The 23,593-nt window shown below is 37.6% G+C and overlaps 2 protein-coding genes across 2 annotated transcripts in view; one reads left to right on the top strand and one right to left on the bottom strand.

Moving 5' to 3' along the window:
• DCDC1 (doublecortin domain containing 1) overlaps positions 1-6,934 on the bottom strand; it is a gene marked incomplete at its 3' end in the record, with an annotated part of 316,122 nt that extends 309,188 nt beyond the window's left edge. Inside the window, 1 exon segment of the mRNA XM_081100231.1 lies at positions 6,872-6,934. Within this exon segment, the coding sequence (XP_080956357.1) occupies positions 6,872-6,931 (60 nt within the window). The 5' untranslated portion in view covers positions 6,932-6,934.
• Positions 6,935-7,018: 84 nt separating this feature from the next.
• DNAJC24 (DnaJ heat shock protein family (Hsp40) member C24) overlaps positions 7,019-23,593 on the top strand; it is a 40,153-nt gene continuing 23,578 nt past the window's right edge. The window contains exons 1-2 of the mRNA XM_081099566.1: positions 7,019-7,104; positions 8,124-8,264. Coding sequence (XP_080955692.1) covers positions 8,154-8,264 — 111 coding nt within the window. The 5' untranslated portion in view covers positions 7,019-7,104; positions 8,124-8,153. The remainder of the gene's footprint in view (positions 7,105-8,123; positions 8,265-23,593) is intronic.

The following is a 23,593-nucleotide window of genomic DNA, read 5'->3' as shown; positions in this document are numbered from 1 at the left end:
TAATTAAGAGATTTCAAAATATAAGTTAATTTACCAAATATATTTTCAATTTTTTCAAATGTTGTAAGTTTGCCAATTCTCCACGTACTGAAAATTATTATTGAGTTTCAAGTTCAAGGCTGGGAACCAAGTAAGAAAAGCACTTGAAAAACTCAATAAAATATATTTTTAAAAAAAAGAAAAGAAAAAGAAAAGCACTTGAGTCCTGATCACAACTGGCTTAGACTCATCTACCTAAAGCAAGAAACTGGGAAACAGGTATACTGTGGACTAAGATAAAAAAAATAAAAATGTTACAATGGACCTAGAAAAATCTCCTTTTATCTTACTTCTTCTTTTGCAGGATTACCCAACTATAACCTAAGATGTGAGATCTAAATAGAATTTTAAAAGTCAAACTTAAATACATATATGTATGTTGTACCATGGAGTTATTTTTCATTTTCTTGTACTGAAATAAGAAAATATATTTAAGTTTCCCTAAATGAAGGTAGAAACTAAATAAAATTAACATTCATAGAGATTAGCATTGCAGAATAGGATTTATACTACCAATAAAAAATCATAGAGTCTTTCAAATTAATACATCTTACTGTCTTTCTCTAATGCTCCTGGTTCACCTGCAGCCCATCAGACAAGGTAATAATGTATGATAATCACATGAAAATATACAATTAATATTCATCACCTCTCATTCCTCATCACTTTAGATGATCAGTAATGCAGAGTGAAAATGCTGTCAGATTTCTAATTGCTTTGTAATGGGCTTGAAACAGGGAAATCATTAAAGGCAAACAATCTGTCATTTGTCTGTTACTTTAGCTATCTATCATACAAAAAAAACTCATTAAAGAAATTGCTAATTAGCTATGAAAGACTATACTTATGGTGCATCTCCAGTAGATTAAAAAGTAATACTATGAATTGCTTTAAATATTTTCAAAATAATATTTTTGTGGAAATTCATCAGAGCTGATCTATTCTTCAGTATATTTTTTAAGCTGTATGGTTTCATTATTTTGGCATCTAATCCATCATTACAAATAAAAACCTTTTAGCATATAAGATTTGTTATTCATCAGTCTCTAAATAATTAAATCGAAAGGTTGCAAGAAGAAGCTGAAATGTTAAATGTGTTTATTACTAGTAAACTGACTCAAGAAGTAAAAAATAGTGCTATAGTAACCCTGAGGCTAAATGATGAATACATTTTAAAATATACCCTCATATCTCTGTGTATTTGAACTGTTGAAGTTGCAATGCTTCATTCATCTTAAATAATGCTATCGTTATACAAATATTATATTCAACTATTGAAATTAAGCATAACCTTAAACTCTGCATATGAGATCAACTACTTTGAAATTTTTGCAGATATTAACCAACACTAAAATGTTTCATAATATTACTAAAAATAATTTTAAAGAGGAAGACAAATTCTTTAAACATCTACACTGAATTTTACTTGTCTTATTAATGCTACCATTCTATATGAGGTACTTAGTACTGTATTTTAAAAATCTATAATAATTACAATAATCTAGTTTTAAAAACAAATAAGCATATAAACAAACATAATCCAGAAATGTTTTGTTAGCTATATGGTCCAATTGCATTTTATTTTAGAAAAATTATGAGAGTAACATAGATAACACTGTTATTTTGTTTTTCATTTTGGTAGTGATGAATTAAATTATGTATTTATTTCCTATAAAACATAATCTTAGTAATAAAGTCAAACTTCTTTTAAATATGTATACCTATTCATATCTATTGGAATGCACACACATTTCTAAACCAAAACAATGGCATGCTTAGCCTGGTGCCGTGATATGTACCAGTGAATTCCAAGCTAACTTCAAAAGGTTCCATAACACTCTGGAAATATCTTCATTATACTCCCTAATTGACTTAGTAAACAGACTTCATATCAACTATTTAACACATTTTAATCCACAAATTAACACCTTTTGATCATTCAGATTAACCTTTCTTCTGTGAGTCAATGACATGACAAAAATAATATAAACTTTTAAAAATTATTCAGGTTTAAAAAACATTTACAATGGAAGAATACTTTCTTAAAAAAAAAGTAGCATATAAATGCATTTTACCACATGGTCCAAAGAGACCATCACAAAGTTTCAAATATCAAGGTATTTGAAAAGCTCACAGAAAAGCCACAGTGGTCATAAGAACAAAGAAAAAAGGGGTAAAGAACTGAATAGGGAAAATAATAAGTTGGTATTACTAAAAAACAAACAAAAAACAAACAAAATAAAAACAGAAAAAATGCATTTTATACAGAATTTTAAACATATTCATGAAAAGATTAAAACATTAGATATGAAGAAGTTAGGAAGACAAGAAAAAAATTCTCAGGTAAGATAAAGACCTTTAAGAGGTCAGAAACGAGCTTGAAAGAACATTGACAAAACTGAAGGAAAAAAAAGGAAAACACAGCAACAGGTGTGACAGCAAAACCTACTGGCATTTACCTCTTTGACTCTCATATTTCGTGCATTGCCTTACTCAAACTCAATGTATGTTCAGTGATGATTATTGCTGAAAAGGTGAAAGAAAGACTAGATCAAATGAAGACAACCAGCAAGGAGCAAAAAGGCAAAAATAAAAAAAAAACATTTCTGAAAGATGAGGCATAATTATTCATTAGAGCTGATTCTCAATACTGTCTAAAGATTTATGATAAGCTGCCCCTCCCAAAAAATAAGTTTCTCTAATTCTAGCCATTCATCTCTCCACTCACTTGAAACATTATTTAAGTTTAACACTTCCATACATCTTCCTGGACTAGCCTAATTTTGATTCAAGAATTTCAATCATTCAATTAATCTGCTTTATTCTATTCATGTAAGTTATTAACTGTCATAGTCCCTCTTATTTCCTTAGGCATAGTACTTTCCACAGATATTCCAGTTCCTTATTTACTGTAATCATTGTCTACACTAATAAATTCTAAGCTTTTGAGAGGGTTACAGCCAACTCTGTCTTGTGTCTTTTGTAACAGAATGTGGGACACATAGTAAACACGCAATAAATATTTATTAAATGAATAAGTGAATGAAAGCTATGTATGTACCATATCATTGTATTGTGTGTGTGTGTGTTATCTCATCATTAGTTAATTCTATCTTCCCAGTAGGTTCTAAATTGCTCTAGGGGCAATAATTTAATTTTAGAATATAACCATAATATTCTGTGGTACTAAGATATAGCTTAGGTCACTAATATGAAAATCCTAAAAATTCAGAGACAAATAAGATCAAGGGAATTAAAAAAGAGTTGACTAAATAAACAAACAACCCAATTAACAAATGGGCAGAGGACATGAGCAGGCACCTCTCCCAAGAAGACATGCAAATGGCCAACAGATATGTGAAAAGATGTTCAACCTTATTAATAATTAGGGAAATGCAAATCAAAACTACAATGAGATACCACCTCACACCTGTTAGAATGACTATTATCAACAAGACAAGTAATAACAAGTGTCGGAGAAGTTGTGGAGAAAAGGGAATCCTCATTCACTGCTGGTGGGAGTGTAGACTGGTACAGCCACTATGAAAAATAGTCTGGCCATCTCTCAAAAAAATTAAGAATAGAGTTACCATATGACCCAGCAATCCATCTCCTGGATATATGCCCAGAAAACTAAAAAATGTATATTTGAAACAATATATGCACCCCTATGCGCATTGCAGCATAGTTCATGGTGACAAAGGCATGGAGACAATCAAAGTGTCCTGCGATAGAAGGTTGGATAAATATGTGGTACATACACAATGGAATAACTACTCAACCATAAGAAAAAATGAAACACTGCCACTGGGATAACATGAATGGGCCTTAAGAATATTATGCTAAGTGACACAAGCCAGTCAGAAAAAGCTAAGAGCTATATGATTTCATTCATATGTGGGATATAAAACTGAAACTTGTGGACACAAACAGCAGTGTGGAAGGGGGTGGAGGTAAAGGTGGGTGTGGGCGAAGGAGACCTAATATATGGTGCTGTAAGATGATTTGACTTTGGGTAGTGGATACACAGTGCAATATACAAATCTTGCATCATAGAAATCGACACCTGAAATCTATATGATCCTATTAACCAATGTCACCCCATTAAATTTCATTTAAAAAAATAATTGGCAAAGAAACCAGTAAAAGAGCCAGGTAAATATAATCCTAGGATAAGAAAAAATTAGCAGAAGTATACTGTAGTTATTGCAAATGTTATCCACTATTAAAAGCACAATTTACTAATATGATCCCAAATTAAAAATGTGTTAATGGGTGGCGGTCATCCACACATTAGTTTATGGACAGGCAAGTACTAAAATGACAAACTAAATAAGACTGTGACTTTTTTACTAACACTACAACCAAGGGTCTTAAGCCCCTGCTACATCTATAGCTATAGCTACCTTTAGGTATAGTACTTGATCAATCACCATGAAATCAAACATTTAATGTATTTCTACCTTGCTTATGTTTATGCTAGTGACATAGGAATGAAGTTTTTGCTCATGCTTTTAATTTATCCTGCAAACTATAGTTCAACAAACATTTGGGTTTTATTTCATTTTTCTAATTCAATAGCTGGTGGCTTTTGTTTGCTCTGTATGGAAATTCCTAAAATACTGCTATAAATATCAAAACAAAATTTTAATTATTAATAACAACAGCTAACTTTTACTGAGTACTTATGACTTTCAGGCACTATTATCTTTTTAATCCCCACAACAAATCTATGAGGGAAATACTATTATTATTCCTATTTTGCTTTGCACAGAGATTAATTTAAACTGTCCACATAATCAGTAAGAGGTGGAGTCTGGATTCAAACCTATGCAGTCAGTTTCCAGAGTTTATGCTCTTAACCACAATGCTAACACAGTTTATATTTCTGAAATATTCATTTTTACATGAAATGGATAAATTACTTTCTTAAAATAAGGTAGTAAGAAATAAACCTATTCTAGGTACCCATCACTAAAACTCTAGAGAATGTGGCAAAATAGCTGGTGCTTCGTTTTTCTGAGAGGTGTTCCTACCCTCAGAGATCTTACAATCCAATTAGAAAATCAGAATATACATTTGAAATGTATAACAATACCCTGTAGGATAGGATGAATGCAAGTGAGTAGTACACACAGGGCTTGCTATGAGAGTTGAGAGGAAGAAAGTGATTTCCAAGGACTGGGAGATCATAAAAGTTCTGATAAAAGAGATAGGTCTTAAAGAAGGGATAAAAATCATAGGAGGAAGAAAAAAGCTAGGATATTATAATAAGTAAGGGGAACCTCGTGAATTATAGATGAAGTAGTAAGAAAAGATTCAATCTATAATATCTATAATAATAAAAGCATAATATGCTAATTAGACTGGACATCCTTCTGGACGACCTTCCAGATGAAGCTGGGGCTGCAAGGGAAGCCCGGGCTCTGGGTGCCAGAGGGAAGCCGGTGCCAGCAGTTGGGGGAAGGAAGGCCTACTCTTGCATGAATTTTGTGCATCGGGCCTCTAGTTGTTTATATGTTTTATGTATTAGGTAATAGTGATGAGGTTGGAAAACTAAGGATCATATTGGGAAAGTAACTGAATGCCAGATTAAGGAGTTAGGACTTTATCCTCTTGACTACCTGCTCTGTTCAATACAGTAGTCACTAGTTAGATGTGGCTATTGAGCACTTGAATGTGGTTAGTCCAACTGCACTGTGCAGTTAAAATCACACCAGCTTTGAAGACTTAGTATGAAAAAAAGAATGTGTTATGTTTTTGTGTCTCCTATGGAGAACCTAATCTACACTTATAGCTTGAGATTTTTTTCTTACCTTACTGTGTCATTCAGTTATTCTTTATAGTTCATACCATCATTAAATAATTGGCTATATTGAAATATTTTATTGAATGTGCTTATGTTTATCCTGATTGCTCCTCAAACTGAGATTTTGTAGGAGAAAAATAATTTAAAAAAAGAAGGAAAGCAAATCTAAGCAGTAACAACAAAACAATCTTAACATTCCAAGTGAAATTAAATCATGCTGCCAAGAAATGCCATACAGTTTCTGCCTCTGGGCACAATGCAAGGAAGAAAGGTCAACATAAGGTAAGCAGCGCAAAGAAGATAGAAGGTAAAAACATAACGGAAATAAAGAGAGATGGAAGAGGGGAAAAAAACTAACCAAAAAGTTAACCAAGCAGTTTATTCTCCTTTTTCTGTAAGCTTCACAGACTGCTGCCCTGGGAATATACAGACTGCCCTGGGAATATACAGACTGCTAAAAACCATCTTCTGCTGCTCTCACAATTAGCTATTTGGACTTGATCTTTGGTTTGTTTCTTCAACTACAAAGTGAGAAAATAACACCTGCCTTACCTTCCTCAGTGGGTTAAAGTAAAAGTGAAGCGAGAGAGTAAATGTGAAAGGACTTGGAAGTGTGTGTGTGTGTGTCTTTTAAGCCGGTTGCTAAAATCTAAAAGTAACAATTTGGCTGAACATCTTTCCCAGAAAAAAAAAAAAAAATTTTATCTGAAAAAACAAACTATACGGCATAGGTTTTATTTCTCTTAATGTTCGAATGAGAACATTCTAAGAGACGTATAGGGACTTGAGAGGAATCAGTTCTCATTCTGCCCCCCCCCCCCGCCCCCGCCCTGCCATAGTGCATTCACCAACCACAAAACGGGGAGCAGCGCCGGGTAGAACGCTTTGGGGATGGCGGGGGCAGCCGGAGGGATGGGGGCAGGCTCGCTGGGACAGGAGAGAGAAGAGAGGGTAACGGATCAGGGAGAAGAGGGAGTTTAGAAGGAAGGGAAAGATGCCTTTCCCTAAAGCTCAAGCACTTACTGCTGCGAGTAAACTCCTTAGAAGCGTCCACTGGGTACCATAGCAGTGACTGGTTACCATAGCCACCGCGTCCCGGAGGGTGGAGCGACGCTTCCGCGTAGTGCCTCGGCCACTACGCCTCGACTGGAAACGTGGTCACGTAAGTGCAATAACTTCCGGCGGAAAAAGAAGCCGGTTCCGAGTTTTGGCCGACCGGTAGCGAGGAGTCTGTTCCGACGCCTCTATGAAGTTTGGTAAGTTGATTTCGAGGGGAGCCAGGGGAGGGTACTCGCCGGTGGCTGACGATAGAGCCGCCTGTGAGTTCATTGAATTCCGAGGACCCATTTTTGAGGAGGCCTCGCTGTCTCCTGAAGTTCATAGCTGCGGGCAGAGGTTGCCTGGTGTCCGGGCTCCTGGCGGGGTCTCTGCTGTAGCCTGGAGACTCCCGACGGTATCCTCGGGGGGGACGGTGTCAGGGGGCTCTGCGCGCTCCCCCAGTAGCAGGGGGATTCTTGCTCGCTACCTCCAGTGTGATGGGCTGATTCTCGTATTATTCTTAAAAAATAATTAGGAAGAAAAGAAGTGAATTGGGACATTTAAGAGGGAATGCTCCCAAATTCATCTTAATTCTTTGGTCTTTTGCTTTGCTTAAAAAAAAAAATCGTTTTGTAAACATTTCTTAAGCCCCTTTAGTGTGTTTAGTGAGTACTTACTGTGTGCCACGTTTACCATAAGACCAGCAGAAATACCTTCTTAGAGGGTCATCCATCACTCGGGTTCATGATCGAATTCAGTTGTTTTCAATGCTGTTGTATATTCCTTAATTTAAGACTTAATAAGCGTATAGCATGAAACATCCAACAAGTTTTCCATACATGTCTGTACTGTTATACATGAAATTCTTGGAGTGTTTTAAAATTTTTAAGTTTATGTTAGAGAGAGAGGAAGGGAGGGAGAGAGAGAGAGAGAGGTACATCAGTTTGTTGTTCCACTTATTCATCCATTCATTGGTTGATTCTTGTATGTACCTTGACCAGGTATCGAACCCACAACCTTGGCTTATTTGACAACGCTTTTTAACAAACTGAGCCACTCAGTCAGGGCTCCTAGGGTGTTTTAAACAAAAATATATGCTTCATCAGGTTTGCATTATAATAATGATTTACTCAACTGAATATCTAAATGTTAAGGAACTGAGAAAAGCAGTACTTGCTTATTTCATACATACAAGCATACTGTAATGAATTTAATTGTCATCGATATTTTTATTCAGCTGATCAGAGAAGGCCCACTTGTTCAGTGGATGATGGCATTTGGGCAGATACCAAAAAAGGATTGGTACAGCATTCTGGGGGCAAACCCATCTGCAAGTATGGCTGACCTAAAACAAAAGTATCAAAAACTCATATTAATGGTAAGTCTGTTCTTTCAGATTTTAAATCATTGGGGAGGGGGTGGCAGAAGGGGAAATCAGTTATTTTTATATGACCAGAAATTTGTTTCCATAAAATGGATATATGATATTCAAGCAGGAATCATGGTATTAATATGGTGAGTTGAACCTTAGCTGGTTTGGCTCAGTGGATAGAGCATCTGCCTGTGGACTGAAGGATCCCAGGTTCAATTCCGGTCAAGGGCACATGCCCAGGTTGCAGGCTGGATCCCCAGTAGGGGGCTTGCAGGAGGCAGCCAATCAATGATTCTTTCATCATTGATGTTTCTCTCTCTCTCCCTTTCCCTTTCTCTCTGAAATCAATCAATAAATATATATATACATATACATATATATATGTATATATATATGTATATATATGGTGAGTTGAAAGTTTCAATCATATTGTAAAAAAAAAGTCAGTTTGTGGTGAGATAGAATGGCGATTTGGAGCAGGAGATCTGAGTTACCCTGTTTCTACCACTAACTGTGAGAACTTGGACAAGTTACTTTTTCCTGTATGTGCCTCTGTGAGGTATAATGAAATAATCCATGTAAAATGCTTAAAAGTGTGTCATGTAATAAGCATCATTAGCATCCAGCAGCCACTAGTTATATATGGCTATTGAGCACTTAAAATGTAGCTTAGTTCAAACTCAGATATGCTGAAATAAATATAAAATACAAGTTGGATTTTAAAGACTTAGTACAAAAATAAATCTATTGTTTTGCTGATTACATATGGAAATGATAATATTTTGGATGTATCATCTGTTCCACATTTAAACAATATATGTGAATATATTTGAACACATAAGGAAATATATTATTAAAATTGATCTCATCTTTTTACTTTTTTAACATTGTATGTGTCTTGCAATTATATTTTCTTTTCTTTTTTTAATTGTTTTTTTTTAATTTTGCAATTATATTTTCATGAGTGGATATTGAACTTTGTTAGATTTTAAAAAAATATTTATTGAAGTTTGCATATATTAATTTCCTCTTCTAATCTGTGAGTTCCATTGGTTTTTCATAGTGTTAAATCTATTTTGCATTCTTAGGATAAACAAATCTCACTCATTCATGAATTATTATAGTTTTTATATGTTGCAGTATCCTAATTGCTGTTATTTTGTTAAGCATTTTTATGTCTAGATTTATGATGTCTGTGTCTAAATATAGTATAACAGATATGCTGGTTATATAAAATAATTGGGGAGTGATTCCATTTTTTTCATTTCTGAAAGATTGTATGAGATAGCCTTTATTTTTTTATTTAAATGTTTAATAGAATTTACTAGGCAGTTATCAAGAATTTGTCCATTCCATTATGAAGTTAAATTTATTATTATGTTCATAATATCTTTTTATTCTTAAATTGCTATAAGGTATAAATTTATGTTTTCCCTTTTATTCTTTACATTGGCAATTTAAAAAAAATTTTTTTTTCCGGATCAGTCTTGGTAGAGGTTTATCTCTTTTATTAATCTTTGCCAAGAACCATCTTTTACTTTGTTGATTTTTTGGTATTGTTTGTCTATTTTTCTTCACATTATTTCTGCTTTTAATTTTATTATATCCTTTCTTCTACTTACTTGCTTCTCATTTTCCAGCTTATTAATGAAGAAACTTTCATTGTTATTGATTGTACACCTGTCTTCTTTTCTAAGCCAGAAGCACAAATTTTGATGTGTATATTCATTATCATTTAGTTCAAAATATTTGAAAATTTCTCCAGTAATAGTTTTCTTTGTCCTGTGGGTTACTAAGAAATACATTATTTAACTTGAAAATGTTGGAAAACGTTCAGATCTTTCTATTACTGATTTCCAATTTAATGGTGTTGTGGTTAGAGAATGTGCTTGGTATGCTTTCATTCCTTTGGAATTTATTAAATCTTTTTTTATGGCCTAGCATATGCTCTATCTTGGTGAATGCTTCTAATCACTTAAAAAATTGTGTACTCCATTATTGAATATAGTGTTCTGTAAATATCTACTAGGATATGTTGATATGTTGTTCAAATATTCTGTATTGTAGATTTTTTTATCTGTTTTATCAGTTTGTAATTGTAGATTTTATTATTTTTTTCTTTAATTCTATTAAAAATTTTTAATGTATTTGGGATTATTTTTATTAGGTACATATATATTAAAGATTGTCATCTTCATGAATTTGAACCTTTGATCATTATAAAATTCCCTTCTCTATTTCTCATAGTACTCTTCTTGGCATCTACTTTGATATTAATATTGCTACACCAGCTTTCATGTACTGTGTTTTGTGATTTCTTTTTTACCATCCTTTCAGTCTGTCTCTTTTATGTTTAAAGTATGTTTTCTTGTATATAGCGAATAATTAGGGTTAAAAAATTCCCATCTGTCCATCTCTTGCTTTTTTATTGGGAGAGTTTAGTCCATTTACATTCCTCCCCACCCTCACCAGCTTTATCTATAATAATAAAAGCATAATATGCTAATTAGACTGGACATCCTTACGGAAGAAACCAACCAAGTGACAAATTGGACCTTCGATTACAATGGGTCAAAACACAGATTGGGTAGAGGGAAAACATGTGTTGCGAGCTGTTCAAGCCAGGGCTGCTGTGGAAGCCCGGGCCCTGGGTGCCAGAGGGAAGCCGGTGCTGGCAGCTGGGGGAAGGAAGGCCTACTCTTATACGAATTTCATGCATCGGGCCTCTAGTTGAGATATAACTGGCACATATCATTGTGGAAGTTTAAGGTGTACAATGTGATGATTAATACACATCTATTTTGTGAAATGATAACCACAGTAAGGTTTGTCATCTCACATAGTTAGCACTGTGTGTGTGTGTGTATGCGTGTGTGTGTAGAACCTTTAAGATTTACTCTTTTACCAACTTTCAGGTATACAATGCAATATTGATAACTGTCATCACTGTACTGTACACTAAATCTCCAAATTGATCTTATAATTGGAAGTTTGTATTCTTTGACCATCTTATCTCTCCCACCCCCTAGTTCATTTACATTTTATGTAATTATTAGAGGCCCGGTGCACGGATTCATGCACTGGTGGGGTCCCTCGGCCTGGCCTATGGGGATCGGGCCAAAAACGGTTTTCTGACATCCGTGAGGGGTCCCCAATTGTGAGAAGACGTAGGCCAGGCTGAGGGACCCCACTGGTGCATGATCGGGGTTAGAGGAGGGACCGTGGGAGGGCTCCAGGGTGTGTCCGGCCCATCTCGCCCAGTCCCAATCAGCTGGACCTTAGCAGCAAGCTAACCTATGGTTGGAGCGTCTGCCCCCTGGTGGTCAGTGTGCATCATAGCAACTGGTCAAACAGTTGAATGGTCAGACACTTATCATATTAGGCTTTTATTATATAGGATTGACAATCTTTGGGCTTAAATCTGCAATCTTTTAGTTTTTAGATTTGTCTAATTTGCTCTTTGTTCCTCCATTTTGCCTTCCTTACCATCTTTTGGGTGAATCAAGTATTTTTTCAAGAATCAAGTATTCTACGCCGAAGCTGGTTTGGCTCGGTGGATGGAGCATCGGCCTGCGGACTGGGAGGTCCCGGGTTCGATTCCAGTCAAGGGCATGTACCTGGGTTGCGGGCATATCCCCAGTGGGAGATGTGCAGGAGGCAGCTGATCGATGATTCTCTCTCATCGATGTTTCTAACTCTCTGTCTCTCTCCCTTCCTCTCTGTAGAAAATCAATAAAATATATTAAAAAAAAAATCAAGTATTCTAGCCCTGAATGGTTTGGCTCAGCGGATAGAGCATCGGCCTGCGGACTCAAGGGTCCCTGGTTCGATTACAGTCAAGGGCATGTACCTTGGTTGCAGGCATATACCCAGTGGGGAGTGTGCAGGAGGCAGCTGATCTATGTTTCTCTCTCATAGATGTTACTAACTCTCCCTCTCCCTTCCTCTCTGTAAAAAATCAATAAAAAATAAAAAAAAAGAATCAAGTATTCTATTTGTCAAGTTTTTAGTTTAATTGTGCACCATTTTCACTTGATCTCTATTATACTTATCACTAGAGGCCCGATGCATGAAATTTGTGCAAGGGGTTTGGCCCTTGCAGCCATGGCAGCTTGCCTTAGCCCTCGTAGCTGTGACAGCTTGCCTTGGCCCTCGCCTCCCCAGCTTTGTCCAGATGGTCATTCGTCTGTCTGGTCTAATTAGCATATTAGTTCCTGTTGGGGTCCATCCCCTGCAGGTCCAGGGGTTCCCAAAGGTGTGGACGGAGTCGGCGAAGAAGGAATGACACGGATGCAGCTTTCAGTTGATCAGCATAGTTGGGTTCTCCAGCCAGGTTCAGTCTTTATTGTCCTGTTACATCTGTATTTATACCTGTTGATTTTAATCCTATCCATTCTATTCCAGAGGTTAGGGCATTTCTTATCTCCATTCCAAGGTTACTCTATTGTTCTATTAAGCTACAAGGAAGTAACTGAAGGAGATTATCCTAAATAAATATTATGTAGCTTAAGCTTGATTGTTTGTAGTTAAAGTGATTAACTACCCACCTGGCACTTAGTTAAGGGATTTTACTGACTCCCTTCCTTAGTCCCAAACAACCTTTCTCAGAGAGGTGACCTTGGTTAAAACACATAGCGCTAAGAAGGGGAGCAAACATATTAAGTACAGTATGCCATATACCCCAGGTCTCTTGAAACATATGCTGTGCAGATGTTTCTTCCCTGCAGCGACTGTGTCAGGCAGCAAGGATGGACCGGCTTCCGGCAAGTTTCTATCTGATAATTTGAGCATCTGGGTCTACTCTTTGTCAAATTCTATATTCTTTCATTATGATGGATCACATTTTCTTGTCTCTTTGCCCATCTTATTTTATATTAAATGCCAAAAAATTGTTTGTGAATAAACAGTAGAGACTGAGGTAAATAATATATTCATGGGAATGGGCATGCCCCTTTCACAAGGCAGTTTGTGTGGCAAGCTAAGTCACTCTTATTTTCCTTTTGAGTTCTCTTTGTTTTTTCCCTTCCTTTGGTTGTAGAGATACTCTCTTTTCATATATTTGGTGACCCTTTGTTGTCTGTTCATATTTAAGAATTAAGTGTTACAGCTGAAACCGGTTTGGCTCAGTGGATAGAGCGTCGGCTTGCGGACTGAAGGGTCCCGGGTTCGATTCCGGTCAAGGGCATGTACCTGGGCTGCGGGCACATCCCCAGTGGGGATGTGCAGGAGGCAGCTGATCGATGTTTCTCTCTCATTGATGTTTCTAACTCTCTGTCTCTCTCCCTTCCTCTCTGTAAAAAATCAATAAAATATATTTTAAAAAAAAAAGTATTAAGTGTTACAAACTTATTTGGAGGTTCCTGTGCACAGCTAGGGGTTTTCATTAGGTAGGGTAAATCATTTTGTTGGATGACCTCACATGTGCAGCATCTGAATCAATATCCCAGAGAGGAATTCTCAAATGGTCTGCCTGGGAAGATGGGAACTTGGATTCGTACCACTCCCTATGTCAACTTTTTCCTTTGATTGTCAGTGCAAAATTGCATCCTACCCCTCAACCTGATGCTCCTGAATCCAGAACCTTCTCTGGTCTATCTCTTCACACAGTAAACTTCTGATTTTCTGCTATGGCAGGAGAGAGTAGATGTCTGGCTTTATGATGAGGAGGAGAGCTGGAGGTCTAATTATTTCTTCTAAAGTCTGAACCAGTCTTCCTGCTGATTTAGTCATGTCCCTCAACCCAACGTTCAAACGTACTTAATGCCCCTGTCTTTTTTAGCTTCTCTGGCCTCTGCATGAATGAGCTCATCTCTTGTCTCTTGCTTCAGGCTTAGGTTTCAGTTTTCTCAAGTAGATTGAATTGGTTACCATTTATTGATCCACTTTTGGTGTCTCTTACCTACTTTTTCTCTTCTCTCCTGTTGAATTTGTTCTTACACATTTATACCTTTGCCTTTAAAAATTATTATTCTAGCCCTAGCCGGTTTGGCTCAGTGGGTAGAGCATCAGCCTGGGGACCAAAGGGTCCCAGGTTCGATTCCGGTCAAGGACACATGACTGGGTTGTGGGCTCTATCCCTAGTGGGGGACTTGCAGGAGGCAGCCGATCCATGATTATCTCTCATCATGGATGTTTCTCTCTCTCCTTCTTCCTTCCTCTCTGAAATCAATAAAAATATATTTTTAAAAATTATTATTATTTTGCAATTATTTTAGTAGAGTTTTGGGAGAGACCAGGGATAAATGTGCATATGAACTTGCTATTTAGTAGAAGCCCTGAACTATTCTTATTTCCCTTTAGGGGCCAGATACCCTTTCTTGGCCATAGGCCTTTGCATTTGCTTCTGTCTCTGCCTGTTGCACTGTGCCCCTTCCCCTACCTCACCTGATGAACTCTTACTGAGTGATTCAAAATTATCTTAGTTGTAACCCCTGCTGCCCCCATCCCTGCCATGTTTCCCTTCCTGGTGGATACCCTCCCCCAGTAGAAGTACATTTAGGTTTATTTTTCTAGGACAGGAGAGGTATAGCTGGCAAGTAAGGAGAATGAAGGTAGCTGGATTGTGGTAAAAAGTTTTTTCTGCTTTTCCTTTTAAAAGATAAAGAGAGACTGGAGCATGTTTAAGTTTCATGAGAAATAGCCAAGAGAAACCTCCGGATTGAAATGTTAGGAGAGAGAGAATAATTGACAGAAGGCAAAAGGGGGTGTGCCTGAGAAAGGAGGGACCTCTCTGTTTTTACTGGAGAGAAGGAAGAAAGGATGGGTGCAAGAGCTGGTTCATTTGACATTTACATGGCAGGAAGTTGATGAGCTCTCATTTGGTGGCTTCATTTTTTCTCTCTAATAAAGAAGACAGAGTTACCTGTTAGAGAAGGTGAGAGAGGGAGTAGTAGAACAACAAATTATAGGAGAGAGAATTTTAACAAGCGTTATTCTGCCAAGAATCCCAAAACGCAGCTATGCATATTATAGCAGCAAGGAGTCTTGGCTAATAACTAATTGTACAGAAGGCAACCAGAGTTATAAAGAGCCACCACAACAATCCACCTGACATTTTAGCCTCTTTTTGCCTGGGTTGCACTGTCTTTGGTCCCTGTATTACAGCTTAGCACAATAATTTATATTCATAATTACGGCTATGGGTTAAATTACATTCAGCATATTCTGTTTAAAAAGGTGAGGAAGTATGCATTAGTAAGTATATAATTAGTAGCATGTGTACTATACTTCATAATTTTTTCTTTACAATTTACAAATGCTTCCACATCTTGCCTAGTTTGTCCTCTCAGCAGTCCTCAAAAAGGCAGGTAATGTTATTACCCCATGTTCTCAGTTGAGAGAGCCAAGGCTTAGTTACAGTTAAGTGGTTTGGCTACACCACACAATTAGTAAGGGGTAAAATCTGGGCTTGACCACATATCCTTTGCCTCTAAAGTCTCTCCCATTATGTCAGTTGTTTAAAGGCATAATATTTGGTGTTCTGGATTTCCATGAGACACCTAATTCACATACAATTGATGAAGTATTTCAGAAGGTCAGACATAATTACTACTCTCTTTTAATTTTGAAAGAATCTAGATTATATATGGCTTAAGGAGTGAAACTTGTTTTCTTAATATTCTCTTTTGTATGAGTTTAGAGTTTCAAAAAGAGTTATGAAGCAGAAAATTATAAGGGGAAAATCATGCTATTTATTTTGCTTATTAGATTTTTTTTTCAAAAATGGACTTTTAGTTTATATTCTTGCTTTCCAATTTGAATTACCATATTTTCTCTGACTTTCAACAATGTCTCAAAAACAGTTGGAAAATAAAATTACATTTGACAAATACCATCCTGTATCTAATTTTATAAAAAGGCATATTTATTTTGTGTACTTTTCCAAGTTCAAAAGACTTTGAATTTAACACCTACATAATTAGTTGTTGGGGTAAAATATTGCTAAATTATAGGCTGCTAAGTTTACAATACATGTTGATTTAGTAAATACTGTTTCCTTATTTTACTTTTTGTAAATGTAGTTCTTATTCAAGGTCCCAATTCTGAAAAGAAAAATTTATTGACTGAGATATTTTAGAATTGCTTAAAAAAAAAAAATATATATATATATATATATATATATATATATATAGTGCAGAATTAGCCTCAAAGACATACTAGTATTTCACATACCATTGTGTGTTGCCTAATAATTTACTGTAAACAAATAATAATGATAATGACTCAACATTTCCTAGCAGCATTTTATTAATAGGGACTTTACTTATTAATAAAAGTACATTGCTCTTTTCTCCTTATGAATCAATTTCTAAAGTATTATTTTAGTTTTCTACTAAGTTGAAGAATAATCCATTGCTTTGAAATGGTTTAACATCAATAATGATTAGTTATATTATTCCCATATTTTTGTAGTTATGCATATAAAAATTACTATTTACTGAGAATAAAGTTTGCCTCCAAAAACTTTGTCAAATTGAAAATTGGGGGTCTTTTCCCATTGGTGCTGATAATATTACAGGATACCTTTCAACTGGAAAAGAATTATTGTGTTGGAAAATTATATGCTGTTGTTACTATAAGTTCCATAATCTTAAAGAAAATTCATGTATCTTGAGGTATAAAATGACACTTAATACTTATATGGCCATTCAGAGGTTTTGTTTTAATTATAAGTGGAGATATATATATATATTAGGATTAAGCTAGTTCTATAATACTAGAGGTCCGGTGCACAAATTAGTGCACAGGTGAGATCCCTCGGCCTGGCCGGCGATTGGGACCGATCTGGGGAGGTGGGGGGAGGCCGCTTGCTGAGGGGAGGAACCGTGGGAGGTTGGCCCCAGCAGCAATCTAACCAACAGCCGATTTCATTAGGAATCGGGCTCCCTCTTCCCTCCTATCTGGGCCTGGGGTGTGGGTGAACCAGATTTGGGGCTGTCAGGGCCCCAGCAGCAAGCTAAGGCATGGCCAATTTCATGAGGAGTCAGGTTCCCTCCTCCCTCCTGTCTGGATCTGGGGTGCGGGTGAACCAGATTCAGGGCTGTCAGGTTCCCAGCAGCAAGGTCTGGGTCATTGCGCGTCATAGCTACCAGCCAGTGGTCTGGTCATAACAGTCACTTAGGCTTTATATACATAGACTAGAGGCCCGGTGCATGAAATTTGTGCACAGGCAGGGGGATTCCTCAGCCTGGCCTATGTTCTCTCGCAATCTGGGATCCCTCAGGGGATGTCAGGCCTAAACTGGCGGCCCTCTTGCAATCCGGGACGCTGCATGCACCAGTGACCATACTTTTCATACAGGTAAAAGGCATCTTGCTGTTGTATGGGCAGCTACATTTTTTTTGCCCTGATTATAAAAAGTAGTACATAATGTGATCCTTCTGAGGCAGTAGTACCATTTTCCCCATCTTGTGGGTGGAAAAACTGAAGCAGAGAGAAGTTAAGTAATTGGCTTTATCACACACTTATAAGTGTCGGAATCAGGGCTGACCACAACATGTGCAAGCCAGAGTTCATGCATGTCATAACTGCATGATCCTGTTTTTACAGTGTTAGAGTAGCCTTGCCAGGTTTTATTTTTAAATCTAAGAGACTGTTCCCAATATATAGGGTAGGGTGCCTAGGCCTGGCCGGCGTTCAGAGCCAGTCTGTGGGATGACCAGCAGGCAGGGTGATTGGGGGCCCCACTGGCACCTGCCTTGGCTGGTGGCCTGGTGCTGCCTTCTGGCTGCCTCCATCCCCCGGTCACCTACCCCGGTCTCATCCGCCGGTTGCCTCCCTCTCGGGGCAGTGCGCGTCATAGAGACCGGTCGTTCCGCCGTTCAGTGGATTTACATATTAGGGTTTTATTATATAGGATATTTTAGAATCTTGAAAAAGAAAGTAGAAAGGATATCTGTGCTATATAAAGTTGGAGGAGAATTATCACATGGGAAGAGAAGGGAGTGACGAATAATTCCTTGAACAGGTCTTTTGACTACTTTACAAAATGAAGTGACCTTGATTATAAAGAAATGTAGGCATGGAGACTTTTGTGAAAAAATCTGGGAGTGTTGTAAGTAAAAATCAGAAGGTTATAACTTGTAATAAACAGTATAATTTTTGTTGGTGTGGTAAACTGTTTAGCTATCATCCAGGTGTTATATAGGATGCAAGATATCCTATATAATAAAAGCTTAATATGCAAATTGTCCTCTCAACCAGGGGGCAGGGCAGCAGGTGGCCAGGGGAAGGGAGGCCCCAGCCAGCAGCTGGCAGCTGCTAGGGACCCTACTCGTGCATGAATTTTGTGCACTGGGCCTCTAGTTTAACAATAAATTACTTAGGTATTTCATGGAGACACTATTATAAACTAGTTTCTATTGTAAAAGTGGTAGGATTAAGACATTTTAAGTGAACATGGAAGTCATAATTTCAGCTAACACATAGCACTGTGTATCAGGCACTGCTTTAATCACTCTATGTGTATTTACTCATTTAATCCTGTGAGTTGAGATATGATTATTATCTCTAACATATAGATGAGGAAATTGAGGCTCAGAAATTAAGTAATACATTGGTTAGTGACAAGAAATTATGATACACTCTCTATATATTTTGAAAACTGGGTAAATAAAAAAGAGGAGTTGCCTTATCAATGTTTTTTTTTTTCCTTCCCCACTGCATTCATGCAGCATTAATAGATTTTACCTCTTTAGAGGATAGGTAGAATTTATGTTAAAGGTGCAGAATAGTGAAGGGTTAAAAATGTGTGTTCTGGAGATAGTTTCCCGGGTTTGATTTCTGGTTCTTCCATGTATTAGTTCTGTGATTCTGAGCCAGCTCTATAACTTCAGGCCTTTTTTCTTATCTGCAAAATTAATGTGAATCATCGTTTATTCATAGCAAATATTTATTGAATGCTTACTATGTGCCAGCTCTTTTGTAGGCATTTAGTAACTAAATTAGGGGCCCAGTGCACGAATTCATGTACCTTGGAAGGAACTGTGGGTCACAAGGCTGCGGTGGGCGCAGGGGCGGGTCTCGGCCCATCCTTCGAGCTCCCACCCAGTCCCTCCTGCCATGGCCCCAGTCCCCTGTCTGTTGGTAGCCCCACTGATGGTGCAGAGTGATTGGGGCCAGCACCAGCAGTGGGTGCGAGCAGGGCCAGCACCATCAGTGGGTGTGAGTGGTAGCTGTTGCCCTGATCGCCCCTCAGGAGCAGGGGGATGTGGAGAAGCCCTCAGGGGCAATTGGGGCTGGCAGCCACCACTTACACCACTGACGGTGCCAAGCTATTGGGGCTGGTGCTGGGTGCCAGTAGTGGGTGCGAGCGGGGCCAGCGCCGGCAGCAGGTGTGAGCACAGGTGGGATGCACGGGAGCAAAGAATTTTCAGTAACCACCAGAGGCTCGACCCAATAATAGTGACTGGTGCGCCCCGCCTTGGTCTGGTGCCCCTGCTCACCTCCACCATCCCACTGCAGCCGATGCCCACCATATTACCCGTGTGCCCCCTGGTGGTCAGTGCACATCATAGCGACCGGTTGTTCAGTTATTCAGTTGTTTGGTTGTTCTACCATTTGGTCTATTTGCACATTAGCCTTTCATTATATAGGATATCTATCTCAGAGGGTCATTTTAAGGATTTAAATAAATTATTCTTATAAAGCATTTAAAACAATGCAAAAATATTAGATGGTAAACAGGTGAACAAAATTGTATGTGAACATTTATATGTCTACTATAAGGCATTTTATATATTGATATATATTTGAAGACATAAATTCTATTTAAAAAGATTAAACAAATGATAAGAAAATTTGTGTAAAATAATAATGCTAAACAATAATTGAAAGGGGAAAAGTGAAAATTTTAAAGATACATTTACATTTAGAATTTTCTTATGATTTGGTGTGCATTATTTACAGTATGCCAAAATATAACAAAACAAAAACAGAAAGACATTTTACCCAGTGTTTCCCAAAGGAATTAATATTACACTTTTGTTAAAGTTTTGGAATTCACTAGAGCATTGTTCCACTTTTTTTATTTGGGGAGGTGTCCCTCAGCCCAGCCTGCACCCTCTCCATCTGGTACTCAGCACTGCTGGCTCCCAACCGCTCACCTGCCTGCATGCCTGATTGCCCCTAACTGCTCTGTCTGCCAGCCTGATCACCCCCTAACCACTCCCCTGCCAGCCTGATCAATGCCTAACTGCTCCCCTGCCAGCCCGATTACCTTCCCCTGCTGGCCTGGTTGCTTCTAACTGTCCTCCCCTGCTGGCCTGGTCACCCCTAACTGTCCTCCCCTGAAGGCCTGTTTACCCCTAACTGCCCTCCCCTGCCAGCCTGGTCACCCCTAATTGCCCTCCCTTGCCAGCCTGGTCACCCCTCAACTGCCCTCCCCTGCTGGCCTGGTCACCCCTCACTGCCCTCCCCTGCCAGCCTGGTCACCCCTCACTGCCCTCCCCTGCCGGCCATCTTATGTCCACATGAGGGCGGCCATCTTGTGTGTTGGAGTGACGGTCAATTTGCATATTACTACTTTATTAGGATGCTGTTAACAAAAATGTTATGTATAATGTATAGTTAGCACATTTTGGGTATAAGTGAATTGCCTGGCTTTACATCAGGGGTCCTCAAACTTTTTAAACAGGGGGCCAGTTCACTGTCCCTCAGACCGTTGGAGGGCCGGACTATAGTTTAAAAAAAAACTATGAACAAATTCCTATGCACACTGCACATATCTTATTTTGAAGTAAAAAAACAAAACGGGAACAAATACAATATTTGTATTTGCATGTGGCCCGCAGGCCGTAGTTTGAGGACCCCTGCTTTACATGATTTAAAAATAGTAACTATCATCTTGCAAGGTATTTTAAAACTGTGCCGTCTGAAATATGAAACAACTTTAAAATTTGCCTTCAAGTAAATCATAGATTTTTGCTCATTTATTACATTTTACTTGTTACTAACACGTTATTTGTGTTTTGACTTATTTTTTCTTTACATTCCAATTAATTTATTCTTAATTGGAATACTTTATATTACATATATGTATTCTTGAATTATCTTCTATATCACAAATACAGTTAATGCAGGTGTGCCCAGTTTTCTACTAAGTAAGGGTCAAATATATTCTTACCCTCAGTAGGAAAAAATAAAACCCCTTCTCATGATATTAGGCTTTTTGAAATATTGTCTATAAGTTGTGTATTATCCTTTGTGCAGTGTGTGGTATGAGCTAGCTCAGAAAAGAGGTGTCTTTTTTCCTGAAGCAACTTAAACTAGCCATTACTTTTTAGCTATCTGAAAACATTTAAAAATACAAAATAAAATTCTTACAATCCCTGAAGGTAATCCAAGACATTTTGTTTAAGAATTACACTTTTTAAATTCATTAAATGTATGGATTTAGAACTATTTATGAGGATCAAAGCAATCTGAATTTGTCTTCAGTTATTTATTCATCCTTTCACTCTATATCTGTTAGGGTTAGTACCTATTACATTTCTAGACACTATTCTGGATACTGTGGATAAGAGATTATTGTTAGGAGGAAGACACAGATGTTTAAATCTAGTATCTAGTGTAATAAGTGCTATTGAATACACATCAAATAAATTCTAAAACGTGGTGTTGTAGGGAAGCCTGTGTGTAGCATAGTGATTACGAGTCCTGACTTTGTATCACTTTGCCCTGGTTTTGGGTCTCACTTGTGTCATTTATGATCTGTGTGATCTAGCAGGAGTGACTTAACCTCTCTATACCTCTGCAAAAACACAGATAAAGATTTTTTATTCTTTATTTTTTTCATAAAGATTAAATGAAATAATGACTGTAAAGCATTTAGCCAGTGTCGTGTTAAGCCAAAAACATTAAAAATTGTAAGCTTATATTTTAGATGTATTAAGTATTCATAGCTGTATATGCTATACATTTATACAGGCATATTGCTGTACAGAGTTGTATTCATGAAACTCCAAATACTATACTGAATGAAAAAAATTAATGATTTTCAAGAGTAGTTTTGGTTTAATGGCATTTTCACATTGTCTTTGGACATTGATACTTATGAAAACTCATCCTCCTCTGTAAGTGTTCATTTACGCTTATTAGTGTTATATTGGGAAATTAGTGCTATTACTGGATTTCAGGAATGGAAGAGCAAATTTTGCATGTAGTTTGTGGAAGAGAAATCTGCCCCACGTCTTCCCCGGGTTGCTATAAAGGCCAAAGGCCAGGAAGTGTGGGAACATATCCTTCCCACAGGGGGTTTAGCTTCTCACCCTGATGTAACAGAACGGTCTCTGCACGGCTAGGCGTCAGACTCAGTTTCAGCTTTTGTGTCTATTCCAATATCCTGTTCCTTCTTCCTCTAGTCAGCCCCTCTCTGATGTGCGTAACCACCTTAAGCCAAATGTGGTTACCAAAACATACGTTCATTTCCAGTGTACTTTCTAGGATAGGCAAAATACCCCTGGAGCAAAAGTGCCTTTCATCCTTTGTCCTTGGTTATGTTTTTCCTTTACTTTTGGTCCAGAATTCTTTACTGTCTTGTCAACAATACTTTCAAGAATTTTTTAAAAATATTTTATTCAGGCCTGCCTCTCCTGCCATACCCCATTAAAAAATTAAATTGTATCAAAATATGCTTACTCACATTATGTCCTTTGATTTTTACAAAACATTGAGCTTTATAGACAGATAATGTATTCGTTAACTAAATATGTACTGTCTTGTCTGTGCTGGCATTGTGCTAGGTGCTGTAGATGTAGTTAGTGGTAAAATGATGGATAAAGGGCCTTACTTCCTTGAGTGGCTTACAGTTTAGCAAGCATTCTTTCTATTCTTCAAGTGAGGACATTTTTTTACAGTGGAATAACTTTTCTAGGGTCACATAATTAGTCACAACCAAGCCAGAATAAAAACTGAATTTTACCTATTTCATGGTCAGTGCTGCGCCAGTTCTCTCTTCTCTCTAGAATTTTCCTTTCCATTAGCTTACCCCCTCACGCAGTAAAATGCCTTTCAAAATTACGTATCCTCCTTTGGGCCTTGGTTACTATGGCTGTTACTCCTCTCTCCTTCCTTGCCAAACATGGCTTAACTACCATCCATTTGCTTCTCAGCCCACTCTTTCCCCACTGCCATTCTTCTATCTAGTGCCTAGTACAGTGGCAGTGGCCCCTACTTGCCACCGTCAGTGGTTTTAATGTGACATTTGCTGTTGTCATAGATCTTCCTTGTGCCTTGAAACTCTTTCCTTCTTGGGCTTCTGCAGATTCTGTTTCCTGATTATCTTACTGCTCACTGCTCTATTATCTTTCCTAGCATCTTTTCCTCTATCGGATATA

This window comes from Myotis nattereri, assembly GCF_964212035.1.
Source record: "Myotis nattereri genome assembly, chromosome: 9".
In the NCBI taxonomy this organism is placed as follows: domain Eukaryota; kingdom Metazoa; phylum Chordata; class Mammalia; order Chiroptera; family Vespertilionidae; genus Myotis; species Myotis nattereri.
Note: the sequence above shows the minus strand (reverse complement) of the source record. Positions and strands in the feature narration are given on the sequence as shown.